The 25011-nt window shown below is 37.4% G+C and overlaps 2 protein-coding genes across 2 annotated transcripts; one reads left to right on the plus strand and one right to left on the minus strand.

Annotated features, from left to right (window-relative positions):
- Positions 1 to 1130: 1130 nt before the first annotated feature.
- CCDC152 (coiled-coil domain containing 152) lies at positions 1131 to 16102 on the plus strand. Its single transcript, XM_075527314.1, has 8 exons — positions 1131 to 1217; positions 2192 to 2297; positions 9906 to 9974; positions 11031 to 11095; positions 12598 to 12700; positions 14309 to 14436; positions 15351 to 15437; positions 15980 to 16102. Exons 1-8 carry the CDS (start codon positions 1131 to 1133, stop codon positions 16100 to 16102), a joined length of 768 nt encoding a protein of 255 aa, XP_075383429.1.
- A 90-nt stretch (positions 16103 to 16192) lies between these two features.
- Positions 16193 to 24995, minus strand: SELENOP (selenoprotein P). Its single transcript, XM_075527313.1, has 5 exons — positions 24924 to 24995; positions 23269 to 23472; positions 20691 to 20903; positions 18893 to 19010; positions 16193 to 17994 (listed from the first exon to the last, which is right to left on the minus strand). Exons 2-5 carry the CDS (start codon positions 23457 to 23459, stop codon positions 17347 to 17349), a joined length of 1170 nt encoding a protein of 389 aa, XP_075383428.1. The 5' UTR covers positions 23460 to 23472; positions 24924 to 24995; the 3' UTR covers positions 16193 to 17346.
- Between the last annotated feature and the right edge of the window lie 16 nt (positions 24996 to 25011).

Below are 25011 nucleotides of genomic sequence, written 5' to 3' on the forward strand. Positions count from 1 at the left end.
TGCTTAGCAGTTGTTCGTTTACATTTGTTCTGCCTGACTTTACTGTAAGTACTTCTATCTGGAAACCTATTCAGTTGCTGGGTAGTGCACACAATCTAACTTCTGGTTCATCTCTCTCATTGCAATTTTTTGTTATTTGTAAAAAGACAGTTCATACATTGCCACATAGAAGTGATGATCTTGTCCGGAATACATGGTTTATCTGGTATTGGGATTTTTGTTTCTTGGAGCCTGATGTTCAGAGATAGTTTCAATATTTTTAGAAGCATTCATATTGTGTCTTTCAGATCCATCTTGCAAATGTATGTTGAAGATTCTGTAAGTAGAATTTCTACTAAAAGTAAGAATTGGACTAAAAGTAATAATCTGGAATTTTGTCGGTGCTTTTCAAAATACTTTTACTCACATGGTAAGGTTTATGTGCTGCAGTGTCTCATCACTGATATTAATGCAAATTGTTTGTAAGAAAACGTGTAAGTAACTGGAAGCCTGAGTAGTTAAGTATTAGAGCATCTACACAGGTAAAAGGTCTAAATCCTGCATTAATGTGTGTCTGGTAAAATCTCACTTACTCAATTAACATTTTTCAAGTTAATAAAACTTAACAAAATTTCATCTGTTGCCTCTAAAATACGCACAGTAGAGAATGAGTAATTGTTTCAATTGATTGAATTTCCTACTCTTTAAAGTGAGGACAGGAAGACCAGTCTGCTTTAGCAGCATATCTAAAGAGAAATTGGTCATATGTTTTAAAAGCATCCTATGTGCAGACCACTAATATATTTAGGTAAAATTGCACCATTGTGTGTGTGGAAGTGGATTCAGTTTTATTTTTTAATTGCAGCAAAAAATTCCAAATTCAACTATATAATCTAACAGTTTGATAGATTTTGCATGGGGTGTCTGGCATTCATTGTGTTTCCTAGAAATGCAAGATCTTAGGTTGGTTGAAGTTTACCTTCACATGCAAAAATAGTTTTAATTAAAAAAAAAAAAAAAAGGTGTTCTTTGTTCTGCTTACATTTGTGCGTATGAAATCTTTTGACATAGTATGAATGAAAAATATATGAATTAATAGATCTATTTTATTATATACACAGTGATCACTGGATTATATGGTCCAGAAACAAATGAATCACAGCCATGAAGAAACTATGAAGAAAATCAGTGTGGTGGACCTTGATAGACTTTTAGATAACTTCTCAGAGATAGAAAAGGTAAGGGAAGAAGGTAAAAAATGTTGAAACTGCTATCTATAAATATTTTGTGACATTTTAATAAGCTTTTCAAGTGAAAATTTCTTCTAAGTGCTATCAGCTTATGCTTACTAATATGCCTTGTAATGCCAGCTTTGTTTGGAAAGGGTTTGTATTGACTGTGTCTCAGAGTGATATGAGTGACTTGTGGAGTCTGAGAAGCCTTTGTTTCTCTGCTAGAATTTTAATGGTGCAGAGGCCAATTTTGGCTTCTCAGGAAAAGCGTGGAAGTGTCCCTTTGTATCAGAAGCTGCTATTGGAGATAACTGTATTGCACAGCTTTGGTAGACTATCCTTTCAGAAATTGTTCCTTGTTCCAGAAAAATGTCATTGCCATAGCAGGAGCATCTGTTCTTATATTCTGTACTCATTGAGCTCTCTTTATCTTATGTATATGTCAGTTCTTACAAGATTGATCCACTGAGGAAAATCGGTACAGTATTTCTTGTTAGACCCACGTTGGCCAGCTCTCTGGTGATTTCTTGATCAGTAAATCCATACTAGAGATAGTATTAAAGGAGTCCCTGAAATAAATTCAGCATTTCTCATGGAAAAAACATATTATACTAATTCCTGTTCATACCAGTTACTCATGTTGGTGCTCAGCGAGGGCATTCACAGCCTCATATGCAAAGCAATAGAAAGAACTTTGCTGAGGATTGATCCAGACTGTGGACTACAGAACTGAGAAGAAACCAGTCTATAACCAGTGATGTAAGTCGGCATTCATAGTTCTGCAGGGTAAACTCGCAATAGCACAGGCTCTCGGGTCTAGCATCGTTCTTCTCTATAATGGAATTTCCAGACTGGCAAATAATACACGTTTGTGACTGCAGTGTTGTGAAACTGTAAACTTTATATTAATTTAAAACTCAAGATTTAAAACTTAAATCAAAATATATTACTGTAACTTTAGTCTTTTTCCAATTTTCTAGAAAATATCAGAAATTAATGAAGCAAATAACCTACTGGTTCTTCAGCTGGAAAAATGTAACAGCTTGTTAACATTAAGCCAATCAAAGGAGGAATCAGTAAAAGAAGGTGAGTTATTTTTTAAAAAATGCTATGGATTTGCATATATTCAGGAAGTTCTGAGAAATATTTCCATTATTTTCAGTCTTATAAAATACAAAAATAAAATTAAAAAGTTCTTAGATACTGTGTGAAAAACAGTAATGCTTAGTTTTGGGTCATGCAATGGAATCCATCTCATTTGCATAAACCAGTTAACTTTAATCCACAAACATATCTTGAGAACTGCATTAAAGTAACGATTTTCCAGTTGGTGTTAATATCCATCCACTTTAAGAGATTTTTGAGAGCATGCGGTACTTCTGAAAGAAAACCTTTCCTTTTGAGTTTTCTTTCATTTTTTCCTCTTCATCTTTTTTCTTTTCATTGTGTTATCTCTTTTCCAAGGAAACAAGGTGTTGGCAGGGAAGGAGGGAGAGGATCAGATGAGCTTGGTACACCTGATGATGTTATTGTGCCCAGATGTTTACCCTTCCCATCCATACAGGCCTCTCGAGCTTCTAGTGAACTGCCACAGTTTACAAAGCCAGCATTTTTAAGCAAACTAACATCAGCAGTTTTACTTAAAGTGGTAGCCTGTGATTTATGTTAATCGATAAGCATCTCAGATGCCTGTGTAGAACAATAGGGTCAACATTTGGGAAAAGTAAGGTCAGCACTGACACTATCGTGCCCCCAGCTGAGCTGTTCCATTGGTATCAATATGACAAATGTTACAGTTCACCTGGTCAACAGAAGTGTTTTGCCCAATGAGAAATGAGCCAGATGCATTCTTGAATGCATATTTTGCTGCCTTCTGAAATGTCAAAGCTTGCCTGTAATTGGAGATGGCACGTCAGACTGGTGGGGCTGGTGCTCCAAGATAACATAATTATATTTCTTAGTTGCTTGTGTGATTTGGTGTGTTTAGGGACAGTCTGATAGCCCAGTTTGGGGTTTGGAATACATTTTCCCTGTACCATGCTGACTGTTATATTGAAGTTTTAGTATTCCTCTTTGAATTTTGCTCACTTAAATTAATTCTGTAAGGACCTTGGATATTGGTGGAATCTCTGTCTTGCTCTGTCTAGGCATCTGTTTAACTTCTAGAGGACTGAAGAGCTGTCCAAAGTGATTAGACTTTTTATCTGTGTGAGATTTCATCTCTGAAGAGGTCAGATTAAACAATGTGACAGCCCATTTTGTGTTTATAATGTCACCATCAAGATTTTATCTCAGTGACATTTCCAGCTTGGTTATAAAGTGTAAGGAATAGCATATAATCCTTCAAGGCTGAGTTCAGTTAAGCTGATACCATGCCATAGGCTGCACTTGTGTTACTGTCACCTTTAATGTGATCCAAGTTTTGGTCGTATTTCTTTTGCTTTGTATAGCAGATGTCATTATGGTGCTAAATAGTTATGAATGGTAATATTAAGAGTATTCAAACTGTTCAATGGAAGCTAAATAATAAAATGGCATTTACTATTTTATAGATGGGAATTCTAAGCCTCTAGATCATAACAGAAAAGTTGCCAGCTAAAGGAGGAATTAAAGAGAAAACTATTAAATTCAGATTTTTTTAAAATTCTAGAAGTATATCTTTTCAAATGGGTATTTCAAAAGAGAAATAATATCAGTACTTAGCCTAGATTTGTGGTTGATTATTCTTCTGTAGTTTGTAACGTTGCTGAAAGGTGCATCTTTTTGTAGAACTTTGGTCTCTAACAAGTCAACTTGCTAAAAGTTAGGAAACAGGGTAGGCATAAACTTAGTTTCCCGCTGGAGTCAGATTGCCAGTTGGTTTCACTTAGATCTTCACTGGCACTTAAATAATTTAGCATAATTGGAAATGAATTGGAAAAGCTATTGAGTAAGTGGGTGAAGTTTGCTAATGATGCTGATCTATGCAGTTATACCAAGAATCTCATGATACAGAATGACAAGTGATAAAAAGGGGAGATGAAAACCAGTAGCAGTGCATATGGGAGGCATTTTGTATAAACAGTGGTTGGCTCCAGTTGGCTGCTTCTCAGGAAGGAGATCTTGGTGTCCTTCTGGACAGTTCTCTGAAAATGTCAATGGTCAAAGAAGCAAACACAGTGATAGGCATGATTATGGAAGAAATAGAGAAACAAATATCATGTTCCTGTAAAGTCTGTGATTTTCATGTAACATTCTGGTCCCCATGTTTCAAAACAGACATACCAGAAGTAGAAAAGATAACAGAGAAGGTGGCAAGGATTGTTATTTGTTATCGTCAGGGAGAAGGAAGGGACAGGGAATCGGGAACCAGTCACGTAACAAGGCCCACAGAGGTAGGGGCTTCACCAGCTGAGGCTCACTCCCTCCATACCCATGCAGGGCTGGCCCAGTGAGGGCTGCCAGGGTCAGCTAGAAGTCCACATTACCAAACAAGTACATAGTGATGGAGCAGGTCCAAGGTCAAGACAGGAGGCTGAGTCAGGATCAGGTCCAGAAACAGTAACAAGGGCCAGACATGGTCTAGTGATCACTAGCAGGTCCATAGTGATGATGCAGGTCTGAAATCAAGCCAGGAAGTCACTCCCTAGGTCATGACCAGGGTCTAGATCTATATGGTATGTGGCTGCAACACAGCTGCAGCATAGCTCAAGGTAGGCCAAGGGCAAAAGCCTCAGCTTAAAAGCAGCTCACAAGGGAAGGAGGGGCAGCCATTTCTGAGTCTTCTTCCAGCTTTCTTCAAAAAGTTTTTTTCAAGGTTACCAGCTGTACTCTTTCTAAGCTGGCCTTAAGCCCAGTCAAACACCCAAGAGGTGGGTAGGGGAGAGTGCACTTGGGGCCCTCACAGGTTTGGTCACAATTTTGGAACATCTGAAGAAAGACTTAAGTTGACTGGAAACTTTTCAGCCTAAAGAGAAAGAATAGAGCTGATATGACTCATAGCTGTGAAATTAAGAATGGCATAGAGAAAGTGACTAGGGAATGAATATTCACTGTTCAACGTAATAAGATAACTAGATGGAAATCAAACTTGATTGATTTAAAGCAAACAAAAGGAGGAACTTTTCCATACATTACAAAATAAAGTTGTTAAATCAATTCCACAGAAGCTTGTGGATAACAGAAGTATAGATTAGTCCAAAAAGATTAGAAAAATTAATGTAACCAAACTTAATTAATTTGTTACACACAAAGACAGTATTTGTCACTCAGGTCTCCCTTATTCTTGTGTTTTGGAAGCTGAGAGGATATATTAAGGGTAGTGTTTATCCAGCTTTTTTTCCTCTTTCCTGAAGTATCTTCTACTGGGTATTGTGAAGTCAGATAGTGACCTGGCTGGAACTTTGGTCTGACTCATTAGAGCCATTTGTTTCTCTATTAAGCACAAAAGACAATGCAGGACAGTAATTCAGAAAGAGATCAAGAGGCTTCATTATTGACAAAAACAGAGAGGAGAGGGTTTATACAAAATAGATTTTAAAAAGGGAAAGAAAAAGGTGGACAAAAAGAAGAAATTACTCTTACCATAAATCCTATGGGATAAAAACAGAGAAAGTGAAAGAGACAACACAGGAAATCAGAGCAGCTGGGATGACTGCAACAAGGACTGTGGAAGTAGAATAGACTGAAAATTGATGAAAGTCAGAAGAGAGATTTAAGCTTTGTAAATAGTAGTGCTTCCCTTCAATGAGATAAGAGTGAAATGATTTGAGGAGATAGTTATGCTAATATAACTGGAGAGAACAACCTCTGGAGCTGTTTTGAAACACATGATGGAAAAAAAAATGTAGATGGCAGAAGTCCAAGTAAAAATACCACAGCAAACAGCATTAAATATGAACTAAAGTTTTAGCAGCAGGGATACTCAGCAAAAAACAAATCTCAATAATATTGAAGTCATGGTAGTTGTACAAATTAGTACGGATATAGATAGGAGGCAGAATTGTTGGAAGCCAAGGATAATGGTCAAAGAGTAAGAGAGATTGCAGAACTGTTAGTAGCAGTAATGAAAAAAGTGAAAAGCAGGAAATTGGAACAACATGGGACATCCAAGAGGTGCTTCTGAAAGCTACTTGATGATAAGGAAGTAAAAGGTAACTGAGAGATGCCAAAGGGATAGAATGTATTTAGAAATTAAGACAGTTATCATGGCTGTTCTATTAGGTTAATGTGCTTACCAATAAGGTAAACAAGTATAATGGCATGAAGTGCTCATAAGTTTATATTTTTGAACTGCATTCATTAATGGTGATCAGAGAGCAGAGTTTCAGAAACCATCTTGGGCAGCAAATTGCCATAATCTGCAGCAGATGCTGTCAGAGGAAGCTTCAGGTAAACAGTTACCATGTTATGGGAGATCAGCAGTGACTGTAACATTAAAAGTAAGTCAAAAGGACGTTACAGTTGGTGTAGTGATTATAAATTATAGTGAGTATATAATGTTGCTAAAGCATTTTGCTTTTTCTTTTTGAAATGGGTAGAAATGGTCTTTGCACCTTTATCAAATTCACCTGCAACATTGACCATTCAGAAGGGGTAATAGCATACTGTGTATTCAGAATCAGAACACTAAAAGGGTTGCGTCTAATAGTTCGATTCTTTGTAAAACCTTTTGGAAGTCAAAGCTCTGTGGGACTAAAAAACCACTCTTTATTATTGATGGAGTTATAGAGGGATCCTGTGCAGAACTGGAGAAGATGCAAGGGACCAAATGTAGCATTGATACTTCCATTCTTACTCTTGCAACAGTTATTCCAACAGATTCTGGTTGTGAGAATGGCTTTCATACAGTGATATTGCAACTGTGGCTTGGAAAAGGAGATTTCTCCTAGCCTTATGCACCAAGCTGCTTCCCAGAACCCAGCTCAGCCATGTTTCCTGAAAGTATCATTTGAAGAGTTGGTCCAAAGGCAGCTGAAATTGTTGGGTTTGGACAGGTGTGTCAATTTCTTGATGAACAGTGTCAACATTCAGTCTTAATGTATGTACATTCTGAAGTTTAAGAGCATTCTCAAGTTCATCCTATTACGAATTTAACACAGGAGCAAATGAATTTACAGGATAGGTAAACAACTCAGCCTTAGAATGTAAGGCTTAGCAGTAGACCACAAAGCAATTCACAGAACAGCTAAGGAAAAAACATGAGAGACCACATGCTGGTGAATGGTTCACATAAACATGCTGCTTACAGCAGAGGAGCAGAGAGAAAGAGCACTATGGAAGGAAAGGCTGTTGTTCCACCTACCCTGAAGTGTTTGTGGCTGCTAGTGGTGGTAGGGTGCAGGAAGTGGAATTTTATCCTGGCTGAAGAACTCTTTGTTAGTATGAGAAACAGAAATGGGAATAGCATTTCGTGCCCCAAGAAATCTCCAACAAGTATAAATGAGAACCTGAGGGCTCCTTGCTACCTTGATTGCCAGAAATCTCACTTCTGACGAACTGTTTAAAGTAAAAGAAGAGTGGGAGTGCTGAAGGAAATGCGAAGTAAGAAGGAAAACTTCTAAAGCTCAAGGAGGGGATGAGAGTGAAACACTTTAACCAAAGGTAAGGTGGGAAAAGACGAGCAACTGAGCAAGTGTATGCATGTTCTGAAAGGTCATACGTGAGCTTTGTTTTGTCTTGGTATGTACTTTGCTAAATGAAGGTGAGATTCAGGACCACAGCTTTTGTTTAGTGTAAATCATTGCAGATCCACTTAAGACAAATGCAAGCCTGGCATTCTTGTTTTCTGCTCCTAAACGTTTTCTATGGTGACTAAATGGACTCTTGTGGTGCAGGCTACAATTCTGAACTAAAATTTACTGTAGTTTTTAAAAAGAAAGCAATCGCATTATTGTCTATGGAACACTTAAGGTGGCTTTATTTAGCACCTTCAGGATTGCATATTTGTTCACTTAGTGTTTCAAAGGTGTTAAATGAAAAAGTGGTTGATGTAATCGCCCTATAAAAAAAGCCAATAGCTTCAATTATAAATGCAGGTGGAAGAAACTGCAATAAATTATAGATATTAAACATGGAAAAGAGCACTTAGGCTGTTCAGTCTTTCTGCATGTAGGGAGTATTCTTTACAGGGAAGGAACCACACAGAATCCGTAACAGATGGTATGCCAGTGATCCACAAAGCTGCAACCATTTAGCAAAATTTTGCTTTTTCTTCCTTAGTGTAGGCAAGCAAAACTTGTGGGTTCCTAGTAATATTTTCCAGTCACAACTGTAATTACATAAGGGATTTGCCAAGATACATCCTTTAAAGATAAGAAAGATAAGCAGATACTCTTGCGACTGGACAAAAGAGTGGCTTGCACTTAAATAGCTGTGATTCACTGTAAGACTAGCTGCTGTCCTATTGTTTACTCAAAGGCATAGATATCTTTCCAATTTGTGCATGAATTACAAGCATTTGGGTTTATTTCCATGCATTTTCAAATTGGAGAAAATTTGTGGTAGAACTAGTTGGTACAAATGGGCATGCTAACCTAGTGCTTCGGATTTTGAATAGGATTTTTCCACAAATGCTTTTGATCCAGTACAGGAACTGAGGGCAGGCAATGTTTCTGTGCTGTTCCTGCTCCCTCTACTGTTTTTTTGGAAGCATGGAACGGGAGAATACAGCTGGCTAACATACTCAGCTGTATGAAAAGCGGACTTGATGGAAGAATAGACTAAAAGTCAAAAAGATTCAGTGGAAAACTGAATCTCTGAGCTGGGATCTTAATTCATCTTCCTGACTCCGTTATTTCTAATGTAGTCTTTAATTATATCATCCACAATTTTCAACAGAGCTTTGGTCTTCTGAGATAAGTAACTTAGTGTACTTGATCTGTTGCAGAAATTAAAAGCACTTAAGAAATGCAGTGATATTCTGGAAATAGAAAAAGTTTTTAAGAGTAAGCAACCTCAGTTTTAGTGTCCCCTGTCTTCCCAGTCTTTGAATGTTTTGTAACTTTACTTACAAGGTTACAAGGAACATAAGGGATAAAAATAGTATTTAATGAAAACCAAATGTTCTATTACAGGCAGTCCATATGGCATTCAAATATTAAAAATACAATTAAAAAATAAAATTATTAAATATAAATATATAAACTGATAACAAGTTGCAAGTATGTACATACACATACGTAATTATTTTGTTTAAAATGAGATAATAGGGATATAGTAAGATATTCTGAATCTCTCCAAATTTATGTTGAGCCACAAGATGAACGTTAATGTGCACTAAAAGGAGGGTGAGAAACTGCAATGAGTGGATAATGTTGGGCTTGTTAAAAAGAATCTTGGCAAAAATGCTGTCAGGAAAGTAAGCCTCAGTTTCATTAATTACATCAAATTGCTGGAATGCTGATATGGAAAACTTCCATTATTGCCCAGAAAACAATAACATCCTTATTTTCTGGCCAGAAACAAAAATGTAGTAGTTTTATGAAATTGTTCGTACTGCTTGATAAAATTGTTTTTAATCTATCATCAAACTAAAAGCTAAAATTAAGCAGTAACCATGTAATAATGATCTGAATTATTTGTATAGTCAGTAAGAAGACTTAGACTAATATTTAATAAAGATGATTATAAAATATTTGAGAAAAGTTTATAAAAATATAAAATTTAAATGGTGAAGAAATTATTCAAAAATACTGGATTTTTCACTTCTTTTAGAATGTGCTACTCTACAGAATGTGATAAAGGGTCTAACACAAACCATTGAAAACCAATGTAACGTGAAAGGTAAAAGCAAAAATGTTCTTATATATACTGTACTGTAATTTAGAATAAGCAGGCATTTAATTTTTTTTTTATATATTTACTGTTTTTTTCAGAGAGAGGAACTCACTTGCAGCCAAACAGAAAGGAAAAAACATATCTAAAATCAATCCTGTGCAGATTTTGGTGGTCTATATGCTTAATAAATGTCTATTGCTATTATCCTACTTAGAATCCACATGTAAAAGAAGTTCTGTCTCAGTGAGGTTTTTTTAATCAATAGCTTGTCTGTAAATTTATTTCAGCATAGCACAGGCAATTTTACAAAAAGTGATAAAGTATTAGTCAGCTGTTGGACTGTAGTCTATTAAGGTGTTTATGCATAGTTTTTACCACTTTGTTAAACCAGAGAGTCTTAATCCTCAGTGTAATGTTACTAAAATTTAGCTGTTATCCATAAATACTTGACAGTTACTCATTGCTCTTTTAAAATAAAATATATAAATATTTGCTATAACTTTATACCACAGTTTAGCTGTGCACCATGTCGTTAATTTTATACCCATTGTGCGTTTAAGGCATATTAGCATAAATATTAATAAACCTCTAAAAATTGGAAGTATATGGATGCTTTTAATACTCAAAGTGACTTTTAATAATCAAAAAAAGCATTATCTGCTTTTTCTACATTCTGTTTTTGAGATACTACTTTCTAGGTTTTGGGAAACAAATACTTAAAAGGTTGCATCTTCCTATTTGAAACTGTTGTAGCCATGATAATAATCTTTTATTTTCTGAGCCAAAGAACTTTGCATCTAGATGCATCAGTTATTAGAAGGCTAACAGCAGTTCAAAGTAGTAATACCAGGCAAATATTACGATTAAACTATGAATTTTCTTGTTAAAAAAACAGAGACTGAGATTACGTAGTTCTGTAAATGATGATTATCATGTCTACAAAAAAGTTTCTTAAAGGTCAGACAAGACAAAAAATGAAAGTAATTCCTTATTCTGCTTTCATGCTAATAATACTGTCAAAATGTGCTTTTTAGTGTATCATATAGTTTTCTATTTATGTAGATGAAAATGACAGACTGAAGGGTACCATTCACATCCTGGAAGAGAAATTAAAGGCTTCTGAACAGGTACGTCACAAATTATCATTCTTTAGGTAGAGGAATAATATTTTATCTCTATTGTAGTAGTTCATATATCTTTATATTCTTGGGTTTGCTACTGATACCATTATTGTTGCATTTTTCCTAATGTTTATCATGTGTAAAAAGAGAAGAGTTACTCTCATGACATCAATATGAGAATGTGTTAGAGGGAGTAAGAGGTCAAAACTACTAAGTGCTGAGAACTCTGGCTCAATCTAAAATACATTTGGTTTTTTTAGCTGTGTTTAACTTTAAATTCAACTTTACGTTCTAAAATCTAATCCCTTGCATTAAAATACATTTTTGTGTGGAAATAAGGTTTTGATATTCACAATGCCTGCTGTACTCCCAGAGAATCAAGAACTGTGTGAATTTTGTCTGTAGTTGCTTTGGGAGTAAATGCTACAAAGATAATAGGTCTCTGTGTCTCGTAATAAATTCCATTTACCATCTCTCTACTTTTTACCTATGCCACTCAGTTTTGGAAAGGAGGTAACACCAGCAGGGCTAGTCACAAAATGTGTTGGCTCTCTGTGCTAAGATTGCACATCTGTTACCTGTATAGGACTAGGAATCTTACTGTTGATTTTCTTTGCCTGTGTTTGTACTAACTATGAGTTAATATTAAATTTTTATACCAATAGAGCTGTTATCTTGACAGTTTGAGAATAAAATAAGTCATGCCTTCTGAAAGACATGAGGAAACTATGGTTCTATACATTGTATACATGTATGGGCATGGTGGAACTTCCTAGTGTTGTTCTGAAGGCACTTACTTGACTATGTCCATACGTACTATTACCACCCATCAGTAACTGCCTTTGTGAGTGCCTCCGAGCATTGCTCTGGTGAGCGGCTACCTACCTTGTCAGAAGGCTCTGACAAGAGCTTTGGAGTAAGCACCTCTACTTTGACAGCTACAGCCAATTCCTTGATAATGCTGGATTACTTACTGCAGCAAACCTATAACAAGAGTGCTCAATTTGTTTACTTGAGTATTACTGCCACTAGCATCACTACTGCTAATACCACTGATGTTTCTGCTGGTGCCAGTATGAAGTTGTGGAAAACTTTGTATAAGCAATGTTAACAAAATTGATACTTTAAATATGATTTTTGTTGTACAATCTTACAGTCAAAAATCCACAAAAGTAAAACTGTAGTCACTTAACTAACTGCAGCACTGTATCAGATCCTGGATTGGGGAAAGGAATATTACTTCTCCATTTGCCTGTTCTTCTAATAAGTACAATTTGTAATTTTATATTAACTGATAGCTCTAATACAATGAAATCTGCTACGTTTTTCATCTGTGGACTTCAGCCCGATTGTGTAAGAAGCAATTTGGCGTTTTGAATTTACTAGATCGAGGATAAAACAAGTACTGAATTATAGACTACTGTACATTTTGAGATGAATGTTGTGCTTTGCAGAAGGCTAAGAGCACAGACACCTCAAGATTTTTATGAAGCTTTTTACATTCGCAGGAATATAAAGATCAGATTGATAAACTTATGATAGAAATTAAAAACAAAGAGGAAGACCACAAATTAGAAGTAATACAGCTGAATTGCGATATGAGAAAAAAATGTAAGTTCTCTGAAGACTGAATGCTGTAGCATTGGGTATAACATGTTGTAACTGGTAGGAGCTATACTTCACCTAGGATAAGTACAAGTTTCACTTCTTAGTGAAAACATATGAAAGCTAGAAGTGGACAGTGTTTAACTGAATTTTGTCTTTGCTCAAGAGTGTAGACAGTGGCAATGAGGCAATAGTATAGCAACACAGGATGAGCAGAAATTCCCATACAGGTAGAATAGACACTGGGAACTTGGACCTAACAATCTGAAAGAATGAAATTTTGGGTTAAGCAATTTTGGAAAATTGCTTTGAACTATAAGCTAGACTGCTGTTAGAGCGTTCCAGCTATGCTCAGGAGAGTAGGATATTATTTTCACAAATAAATAATACTGCAGAGAAAAAAATTATTTCAATATTAATTTTTTTCATTACTGACATAACCTTGAAGAGTAGGATTTTTTGGTCATCCACATAGCTGAAAAAAGCCAGACAAACTCTTTGTAAAATATGATGCTTCTTTAAAGAGACTCCATCTTACTGGGATGGGACAGGGTGGTTTTCACATTAAAGTATGTTTTTTGCTTGAATGAAATTGTTTTCCCATGAAATCACAGAATCGTATAGGTTGGAAAAGACCTTTAAGATCATCAAGTCCAACCGTAAACCTAACACTACCAAGACCACCACTACACCATGTCCATAAGCACCTCATCCATCCAAACGTCTTTTAAATACTTCCAGGGATGGCGACTCCACCACTTCCCTGGGCAGCCTGTTCCAATGCTTGATAACCCTTTCAGTGAAGTAAAATTTCCTAATATCCAGTCTAAACCTCCCCTGGCGCAACTTGAGGCCATTTCCTCTTGTCCTATCACTTGTTACCTGGGAGAAGAGACCGACCCCCACCTCTCTACAACCTCCTTTCAGGTAGTTGTAGAGAGCAATAAGGTCTCCCCTCAGCCTCCTTTGCTCCAGGCTAAACAACCCCAGTTCCCTCAGCCGCTCCTCATCAGACTTGTGCTCCAGACCCTTCACCAGCTTCGTTGCCCTTCTCTGGACACGCTCCAGCACCTCAATGTCTCTCTTGTAGTGGGGGGCCCAACACTGAACACAGTATTCAAGGTGTGGCCTCACCAGTGCCGAGTACAGGGGCACCATCACTTCCCTACTCCTGCTGGCCACACTATTTCTGATACAAGCCAGGATGCCATTGGCTTTCTTGGCCACCTGGGCACACTGCTGGCTCATATTCAGGCGGCTGTCAACCAGCACCCCCAGGTCCTTCTTTGCCTGGCAGCTTTCCAGCCACTCTTCCCCAAGCCTGTAGCGTTGCATGGGGTTGTTGTGGCCCAAGTGCAGGACCTGGCACTTGGCCTTGTTGAACCTCATACAATTGACCTCGGCCCATCCATCCAGCCTGTCCAGGTCCCTCTGCAGAGCCTTCCTACCCTCAAGCAGATCAACACTCCCTTACAACTTGGTGTTGTCTGCAAACTTACTGAGGGTGAAATACTGACCTGCTGTTCAAAAAAGTTTTCATATTTGGGAAATGATGTTGTTTTTCCATCTAAATGTCTTCTTTAATCATCATATTTGGTGTTACTGTGTTACTAGTTGAAATAAAAGAAGTGGAGTATAGAGAACAGAGAGAGGAAAAAGAACTGGAAATATTAGAGCTAACTAGACAGCTGAAAATTCAAAATGAAGAGAAGCAGAATGAAATAATTAAACTGCAGATAGAGGTATGCATTACAAAGCTGAGTTAAAGATCAGTTGGGCATTGGGTAAACTTAGAAGAGACTGCGTAGTGGAAAACATTAATTAGTACTTAACAAAGTAATATGATGGAATATAGGAACCTTAAAAAATTATTACCTTTACAAAGATCAGTGGCATGTGCTCTTTTCCATAATGGTATCTGAGTCGCTTCTGCTCAGGAATCGAGTTCTACCCACTGTATAGGGAGACTGAAGTTTGCTGTGTTCTTGTTTTAAATTAAATTATTTTGAAAATTTTGCTAGGTTTTGAGCTATAAAAAAATTAAACAATGTTTTCTGCTTATTTTTAATTTCTGAATGCTGGGAAGATATATTTTTTTCCAAACTTCCAAGAGCATAAAGTCTTCTGATCCTGTGGAGATTCGAGTCACAGAATTCAACATGTATTTCATGGCTCGGGTTTTAAGCCACTCTCATTACCAAAAAAATTAAGGAAATACTTCAAACATTTCATATATTAAAAAGAAATAAGGTGTGAAATTGTTCAGGCTGAGTTATCCTTGGAACATCAGGGAAGGGTGATGGTTTCAGAGGCTTTTAGCATCCTCTGCATTTTCTCCTCCTGCAGACATGAGGCTATGGGTCAAAAATTTTTTAGTAGTCTTCTTGTTTGTCTAAATGTATTTGGACTATAATATTCGTACTATTTACTTTTTGCAATATTTTGAGACTTTTTTTTAAGAAACATAATTTGTAATTGCATTTTTTTTAAATAAGTAGGTTCACTGTCCTAGGATTAAATAGTACATAAGCTTGCTATTACTACTTTCAGGTACAAAATGCATTAAAAAAAGAAAGTGAAAATTATACTTGTGTTATTTAACATACTTTTTTTCTTGTTGGGTTCTTAATGTTCTGTCTTTTCCTGATTCTTTCAGTTCAATGCTAAATTAGCAAGGATTCAGAATAAAACAGCAAAATCATTTTCAGATGCTTCTGTCTTGCCACAAAGTATCTATCGAAGGGTATGTGCTTTAATAGCCTGTAGTCTGCAGATATTAAATACTGTTACAGCCTGTTTCAAAGAGCCCTTCCACGGGGTTTTACTGTGTTTGTTCTGCAACAAAACTTTGGGGGTGGCGGAGTGTGGGGGGGTGGAGTTTCTTGCCTTATGTGTCCATCTTTCTTACTCTCCCACACATCCCTCCTACCTCTAGACAACTGACTTCATGTCTCTCTGCACTGATGTTGATACAGCTGGGGCTCAGCAACAAAAGCCCACATGTGAAGTGGTTTTAGTACAGAATTGTTCACCTGGGACCTTAAGATAGAACTGACATAAATGACTGTGATATAAATTATATATGTGCATTAATGTTTTTGTAGGCTTGGGACTTTGGGATGTCACAAAAATAGGATTCTGGGGAAGTCATCTTTGTAATTTTGTAATACAGTGTACTGAGAAAAATATTCTTATTAGAATATTTCTCATTAGTAATAGCATATTGTATTGTCACATAATTCTATGTGATGTTTAACAACGAAGCCTTTGCTTGCATTTTTACAGAAGCTGCAGCATCTCCAGGAGGAGAAAAACAAGGAAATTGAAATTCTCCGAAACACCATAAGAGACTTAGAGCAACGTCTCAATAAAGGCCAAGACCAGCACTTCAAACGGCGGCGATTTTGAGTAAATGACATGAAGTATTTCGGTAGTACACACAATGAGAAATAGAAACAGTATATTTCAAACTGTGCACCTGAAAGTAAAAACAAGATATGAAGAAATACGGAATATTTTTTATTGAAAATGCTCTTGTCAAATATTCCAAAGGCATGCATTCCATATATATACACGGCTACTTTCCTGCTAATCAGCATTCACAATAAAAAGATTCAGGTTTCACAGGAGTAATAATTTCCCTATTAAACCATCATTAATTATGGTGTACGCTTTCAAAGCAGTCTTCCTTTCTAGAATATTCTGTTCTTCATCCAGGAATCCTTTGAACAACTATATTTTTACTTCAACTCAGTTAATCAAAGGTTAGGAATGCTAAGCTACAGACAGAGAAGTTATACAAGTTTAAGTGGTATATTACCTTACTAATCAATACAGATTTATCAAATTCGGCACTGTTACAAACAAAGATAAGCATTAAACCAAGATTAAATTTATTCTGCCCCTCCCTCTTTTTGATACTGATACTGATTCTGCATGAAGAGTTGTTAACACTGCTTCTCACTTTAGGCACAATCTTACTGATTTAGTGGGATTTTACAAGCTGTAGTAGTATGTATTAATGGACCCTGATACCGTAGCTAAGCCACAAAAGTTAAGTATATAAATCTCTTGCTTTAAAGTAATGAAATTACTGCTTGTATCTTACATTTGAGATAAAAAGTTATTTCAGCACGTTGCTTAAGAATAAGCTTTTCTTGTACACAATTTGTATCCCCAGGTTAGTGAAAGAAAAAACCAACTTTTGAATATATTCCATCTTCTTAATAAAAAAATGATTAAAATATCTGTTTTGGTTATCTTCTATTCTTCATTGCAAAACATCAGACAGGAGCCCCTAGGTCATAGTTTATGCTCCGGTCCTCACAAATGCAAGCAGAATGTTAGAAGAGAAACAAGAAAGACACATTAATCAAGAATGCAGACACCTTCCCAGTGCAACTGAAAAACAAACTATGGCTCAATAGAATTCCTTTACATTATGAAGCTTTTCACTGATGGCATTTGACAGGTATTGTGTAATTCTAAGAGCACTGCTCTAAAAGTCTACTCCTTTGCAATATTTTAACTCCACAGACCTGTCTTAGTGTAATTTTTAATTGGGGGCAATGAAAACACTTAATCTGTTAATTTTTCCACTCTTGCAACTATATTAATTTAGGCAGTAGGACTCTCTTGCATTTGTAAGGTGCTTAGTTTGTTTTTCAGGCTCAGTTTCTTGCCTTCTCCTGTCACTGTCAGGTGTCGCTAGTTTCACTTGGTCTTGCTGCTGGTGACTGTCAGGCAGCACTGAGCAGACGTCACTGTCAAGATTCAGTGATGTCCTCTGCTGACAGCTGGCCATGTCACCTGCAAGAATTTGGAAGTGCTCCACGACACTGTCAAGTGACAGAATTTCCTAGCTCTTCAAACAAAAGGTGTCGACAATGACAGCATCAGCTACTAGAAGTTGAGTCTGATGCTGTTGGCCAATTTCAAGTTAACTGGTTTTTACAGCTGGTTTTCCCTTTTTTTCATAGCTTTTTATCTTGTGTAATTTCCACACTTTCTCCTGGAGGAACAGTGTCTACCTGTTCATGACTACCTGTCTGATCATGTCTGTTACGGCCAAAAACTCTGTGACGCCGACCACTGTGAGGATGATGTCTTTGAGTTTCAGAAGGAGCCTGATGGTTCTCATTTTTGGAATGATGACTGCCCTCGCGATGGTGGTTGTGTTGTCTATGTCTGTGCAGGTTGTGGTGATGTGAATGTTGACCAGTTGGTTTGGGTTCTATCTCTGCTAGCTTTTCATCGTCTTTTTTAGTGATGTTTTTACACATACCATCAATATCGGGTCTCTGCAAAACAGAAGATTGCATTAAATAGAAGGCATTATATTTAATTAAACGAGGTGTAAAATACTACTTATCTTAACATTTTTGCAGAACCTGAAACCCAATTTTAACTTATTTGTGCTACTTTGCTGAAGAAAGATACGAATGTATCAAAAAGAACCTTGTTTTACAACACCACTGATAACTAGACAGGGCTCTTACTGTAAACTTCCAGGGAATATAATTCAAGTAATTGCTAATAAAAAGTATTCTTCTTCTGGGATCCCACATCTGACCTGCCTGAGGCCTACATTTAGCTGGAAAACTATGATGGGATCAAAAATGATGCTTCTTCTCATTGAATTTTCATGACTATGTGCATACATTTCTTGATAATCCTTAAAGTAGTTCTGATCTTTAGTTATATGTAAAAAAAGCTACCCTTCTTTTATAACAGTAACAATTTTTCACCTTGTATTACCACTTTTTTAAAGTACCTATTGTATACTGTGTTTAAATGTAAACTAAAAGGAATAGTAACTCAAACCAGCTTGGATTCGATTCCCAGGTTTTAAAAAAAATTACTATTTGTTTAAGTACCTACCCATCCCCAAAAAGTAGAGTAGCTAAATGCTCGGTAGCTGTACGTAACTCCAGAAACAGAATTAGCCTCCAAGGTTGCATTTAGATTTCTGGAAATGATTTGCATTTCTATCAAGGGCAGGAATTCTGATAACCAGTATATTATAAATTAGACCTAATTCACTTTGAAAAATGTTTAAAAGTTCTCTGTCAAGACACATGAAACGTGTAAATTCTAAATCGTGTCTTTTTGGATTAATCGCACTGAAATAATTTTTTTTAAGTACCACTCAAATCCCATTTCCTTTCCTAGTATATATAGAATGAAACAAGGAAATACCATGTAAGAGCAGTTCCCACACTTATTTTCACAGTATGCAATCTTAATAGATTCTTCTACGTATTGGAAAGACAGGAAGGAATAGGGCAGACCCAGATGATACACTAGACGGCCACATCTAAGGAGAAAAAGAACTCTGTGGTTACATATACATAAACATATTCCTAAAATTAAATAGCTCTTCTTAGCATACCTTATTTTATTCACATCAATCCACTCACACTGCACAGTCCCATGGAGAGCGTTTCTGTCCAAGGAGTTTACAGGCAAAACCAGTATCTGCCTTACAAACATTTGCCCCCTCAACTGCATCGTCAGTGGTGTGAAGCGTGATTTCTGGCTGATGTAATAACTCTACTGGCAGAAGCCTCTAGTTTAGCAGCATTTAGACTACCGAAGGCACATTCACTACAGACCTATCTTGCTAAAGAGGAGGGCTGTTTGCATAGCGGTGCCAATCACTACATGGTTGCTGCATCCTTAGAAATAATGTTTTTATGCAACATAATGTGTATTTTCATTGGAATGTGCATTACGGTGCATCTGCATTGCTGATTTAGCATGCATGAGGGGATTTTTATGGTGGCTATTTGCCCCATGTCTGTACTTGAGTGTTCTGGTATGCACTTGACTACACAACTGGTACATTCAAAGGAGCTGGAGCGAACGCAGAATTTGTAGACAAGGGCACCTTGTTAAGTACCCCGCCTGCAATGTCAACACACGGTCCTCCAGCCTTAGCTCCCTACACGTCTGCAGTGCGCGACTAGGACCAGCAACAGGCAAAGACTTCATTGCCAATAGAGGCACAATAAGGACATGCATTCCTAGAGCCATAATGGATCATGGCCAAACTAGTGCCAAACCAATTCATAGTGTAGGTGTTTCCTATGCGTTGACAGCACAAAACTGTTCAACCCTTAAAATGCCACGGGCCAGGTGTCAGCTTTGGGGCCCCTCCACGGACTACATACAGCCTTGGTCTGTTTGTCTGTCATATGACAGCAACCTCCCATACTTCGGCGTATTTGCTGCTGTAACATGCAATCACTTTCTGAAGATCATTCTCGTGCTAGTTTCATCCCACAAGCCTAATCTAGCTAATTCATTCGATTTCATCCTATTACCAAAAAAAAGTTAAGTAACTTTCTAATTCTTTATTAAACTTAATTATGCTTCAGTATGAACTGAGAATGATCGTTACAGTAACATAATAGTAATTAGGATGGACATGTTAGAAGAGCAGGACTTGCTGAATAATTTCCATCACATCAAAATTGAAAAATCAGAATTCAATTAAAGAGTTATTACTGGTTCTGCCAAAAGATACATGTCCCAGAATTCTATGATCAAAATGCTACTTTCTTCCAAAGTTTTAAGTTTCACCTAAAGACTAATTTTTCCATATGGCTACATAAGATTTTCAACAACTCCGGTCAAAACGTTCTCATGAGAACTCATATAGCTTTCCTCATTTGATTCTACTTTCACATCTGTGGATGTAATGAAGTTGTCTGAAAATAAAAACAGTGTAAGACCAGAATCATGCTATCAAATTCTACACTCAGTTATATTTATTTATCCCGAACTCACTTAAGCAAAAGCAGACTTTTCTTTTGTGGCTTCCTTTTTCCAGCAAATGCAAGTGCTTTACTTAGTGCAACTTACAAGTTGATTATGATGTCTTTGTTGTGAGGTAAGCAGGTTATTGGCAGATCAATGAGAGAATACAGAGATTTACAGAGCATTACTCTGAATACATGCAAATATTTTCCTGTGTTCCCCTCTAAACACAGACCTGTCATAGATGAGAAAGTCATCTTTGTTTCCATTTAAGGTAGTCCAGACATCAGCTTGCTGTTCATCTTGCTGGTAGACAGTAATACGATCTGAAACACTTTCTTTCAGTAGGTGAAATTTCCTCTGCGAAGAGGTTCCCTGATGGTTGACAATCACATACGAGATATTGACCAGTCCTTCATTCTCTAACTTCACTTGCAGGTCCTCCAATCTAGTGGAGAATGTAAAGAAGCAAGACCAGATATCATTAGGGAATCATAAGATTTGCCATGTTCAACAAAAGTTAATATGCTCTATCTTACTTTTATTACAGTGAATGTTATTTTCTCCCAGTTTTAATGGCAACCATCTAACACTATTAAAACATTATTGCCATTTGCCATGACTATCAACTATACTGTTGTCCTGGTTTTGCCTGGGATAGAGTTAATTTTCTTCCCATAGTGCTGTGTTTTGGATTTTAGTATAAGAATTATATTGATAGCATGCTGATGTTTCGGTCGTTGCTAAGCGGTGTTTACAGTGGTCAAGGACTTTTCAGCTTCCCATGCTCTGCCGGGTGCACAAGAAGCTGGGAGGGGGCACAGCCAGGACAGCTGACCCCAACTGGCCAAAGGGCTATTCCATACCATATGGCATCATGCTCAGTATAGAAACTGGGGGGAGTTGGCCAGGGGGCAGCAGTTGCTGCTCGGGGACTGGCCGGGAGTCGGTCATCAGTCGTTGGTGAGCAGTTGTATCACTGGTTTTTTTTCCACAGGGTTTTGTTCCTCTCTCGCTCTCTTGTTGTTTTCCTTCTCATTACAATTTATTATTATTTTTTTGTTCCAATTATTAAACTGTTCTTATCTCAACCCACAAGTTTTCTTACTTCTCCTCTTCCGATTCTCTCCCCCATCCCACCGGGGGGGAGGGTGAGCGAGCGGCCGCATGGTGCTTAATTGCCGACTGGGGCTAAACCACAACAACTGTCACCAAACCAGACTCTACAATAGCTAATATGCCATGGGTCCTGTCCTTGTAAGTAGCATGGAGTGCTAAGTAAAGCAGACATCTGTTTTCAGACTGAATTCAGTGTTATTTTTATTTCAGGTCTTTCATGCTCTTCATGGTCTAACACAGTTATTTTATGTGATGTCTTTATTTAAATGCTGAGGTTTTGGTCACATAGTTGGTTAAAGTATGCATACCGTAAATACAGCAGAAAGATGAATAATCAAGAAAGCAAACCTGCAGTAAAAGGCTGATAGCTCTCCCACTCATCTTGACATGGCTGTTTTCTATAATAGCCAGAAAAGGGATATTACAGCAACTGGGTCAAAAGGATGGCTATAGAATGTGTGCACGACCTGGTGGGCAGTTACTAGTCTTTCCCTTTGGCATCCCATCACAAAAGTCTTTCTTTGCTCTGTAGTACGGAAAGCTGCTTTCTTGCTGTAGGATGTGGGGTTCTTTTTCCTTTTCGTTTGTATCCTTCCTATTGAATTGCTCCAGAAAACTCTTTCAATTTTTCCAGTTTCAGAAATAGTCTAGAGCTTGAAAGAGTCTTTAGAGCCTAAAATGTACAGAATCAAACCCAACTACCTTGAAAGCCAACCACAAAGCCCACTTTTGACTTGGATAGAGCCAGAGATTTACCACCACTTTTTCAAATTTAGTTCTTAAAAAACTTGCTAAGACTATTGTAATATGAAGTTATGCAGCCTAGAGGGAGAAACTAAGATGTTATTATGTTATTACAGTGATTAAAATCAAGCTCTGAAACCAGTACTATGAATTTTTAAACCAAAATGATTTCGCAATCACTAAATGAATCCAAGATAAGGGCTGTATGCAATTCCTGTTCGGGTCAGCTCAAAATTATCTTCTTGTTGCTGTTACTGTCATGATACCTAATTATTTGCACAGATGTAGGTTCTAGAAACCAGAGCACCAATGTCCCAGGTCTTGTATGAAAATGTAACACTGATTATTCCCTTGAATGCTTCACCTATTTTTCCCAAGGCCAGTCTTTACCTCATCTTCTGGATTTCTTTTTTTATATCTAGGACTTCTGAACAGGGGCTGGGAAAGCACATCAGAAGCACATGTTTTGACTTGCCTTTTCCCCTACAGATCTTGTAAGAAATGAGTGATCATGGATCTCTCTGTTTCAGGTGTTCTAGCTGTGTCAGAGAATTATGAAGTTTCTTGGCTTCAGCATCTTTGCTACATTAATCATCCGTTGCTAGCTGAAGCATAGTTCTTGAGGAACTGTCTCTGACGGGTTTTCATGTGTTTTGGGTATCATTAATGTCAAGTTGATCATACTTTTATGTTGTAAATACAGTCTGGGGAGATGATCTGTCAGTCAGGACTAAGTCAAGAGATGAAGAATCCGAGCCACTGGCACAGAATGCTCCTGCTGAGAGTTAACCTGGTCACTGCATCACACATGCCAGCTGGGATGGCAACATTTCAGGAAGCTGGAGTTCACTGAGTGCATCTGTACTTGGGCACATGTATTATCCTCAGATGGCATTAAAAAATTGACCAGTCATGTTTTAACAAAAGCTGGAAAAGGGATTTATGCTTACCTGGAAGCCTGCAGCAGGCACAGGTATCAGCTAGCTTGGAGGAGAGCCACCACCGTCACTGAGCCCCTAGAGTTCAGCATTGGGTTCTCCTCCCCAATACGCCATTCTGGGGGCTCCTTGCAGTTCTGGCTCTCTGTCCCTCCCCCTGGGAGGAGACAGAGAGCCAGAACTAGCCCCAGCCCTGCCCACATGGCTGGGCTTTATCTGAAAAGAGAGAAAATAAACAAAATGAGATCAATGCCTAACAAAGTTCAGACTCTGAAATTCCCATAACGAAACACAGCAGGATATTGGCTCCATTCAGTTTAAAAAAAAAGTGTATGAATAAATTTGAGCTACTTTGTTTACTGCTTGATCATATTTCTTTCATTTTGCAGTGCAGTTCCCCTATAATAAATAGGCAGTATTTTTTTTGTTGTATGTAAACAGCTGAAAAGTAAGTGTTCAGAACAACTGGATTTTCTTTTAATGCTACTAATGAGACTATGTTGTTCCTTCCTCTTTGTAATTTCTTCTTGACTGTTTTTAACACTTCAGTGACTTTAAAGTGGCCTCATTTCTTGTGTTTTTAAATCAGTTGTGTTGAGCCAGTTTACACCAGTAAGAATCTAGTCCAGTTCACTCCAGATTCCAGAGTAATTCCACTGACTTAAAAGTCCTTGCACCAACAGTGTATTCTGGTACACAGCAAGTATTACAGAACCTGGCAGAAATTAAAAAAAAACCTTAAAGATTTTTACAAGTCAGTCTGTAGGATTTGGAACCCATTAACAAAAATCTCTTAAGAACGCAGGCACTAGAAACAATTTTGCAAAAACAGGAAATGAAAACTGAGTTTCAGGATTCCTCAAATCTTACAAAATCTCCTACCCACACGTAGTCCATTTAACGTTTATGAAAATCAAAGCATATGAGAAATTCTGTAATTATATTTTCCTTTTATTCCATTAACATAAGAATTTTGGCTTAATATGTTCAGAAAACACCCATTATTGAGAAATATATAAAATAATAAAACTGCTTCTCAACATGTCCTAGGTCGTGGAATTGTATAATTTCACCACTCGCACCAAAGTCTGACAATAAACACAGAATGTTTTGGTAACGCTAAGTTCTGATAAATAACACACGTTTCATCGATCTTGTCATATTCTAAAAAAATTAAAACATTTTAATAATTGATCTTTTAAAACAAGAGCCAGCTGCTGCAAAGCCAACATCATCTGTGAAATCCCGCTGTCCCTAATGTTTCTTTCCTGCAGTTCTACCAAGAGCATTTTAGGTACAGTACTTTGACAATTAACCTGTGGTCCAATAGATATCAACAGGGCCATTTTTTTACTCTTTCCACACACCTGGAAAGCTGTCTGCCTTTATAGCCATTATAAACACATGGAACTCCTATGACATCTTGAGATCCTTCTATGCCTTTATAGCCTTCTGCAGCACTGGCACACGGCACCCAGCAACAGCTGTCTCGCTCTGCGAACTAGATGAGAGCTGTGTTCTGAATTATACTTCTCTTCGCATTTCAACTTTCTAGTTGGTTTCCAACGGAAATTTCCACAGTCAGCCTTTTCAGCCAAAGAAACAAGCAGACACTCTGCCAAATCTTAAGTCATGAAGCTCTTTCATAGCAAAACCAGCACACTTACCCTTTCCTCCCCCCCTCCTTGGCAGCTCTCCTTAACTCCGCTGCAGAAGAAAACAGTGTGGGGAAAAGGGCTGTGGTATTTATATGGC

Source organism: Mycteria americana, chromosome Z (genome assembly GCF_035582795.1).
Source record: "Mycteria americana isolate JAX WOST 10 ecotype Jacksonville Zoo and Gardens chromosome Z, USCA_MyAme_1.0, whole genome shotgun sequence".
NCBI lineage: Eukaryota > Metazoa > Chordata > Aves > Ciconiiformes > Ciconiidae > Mycteria > Mycteria americana.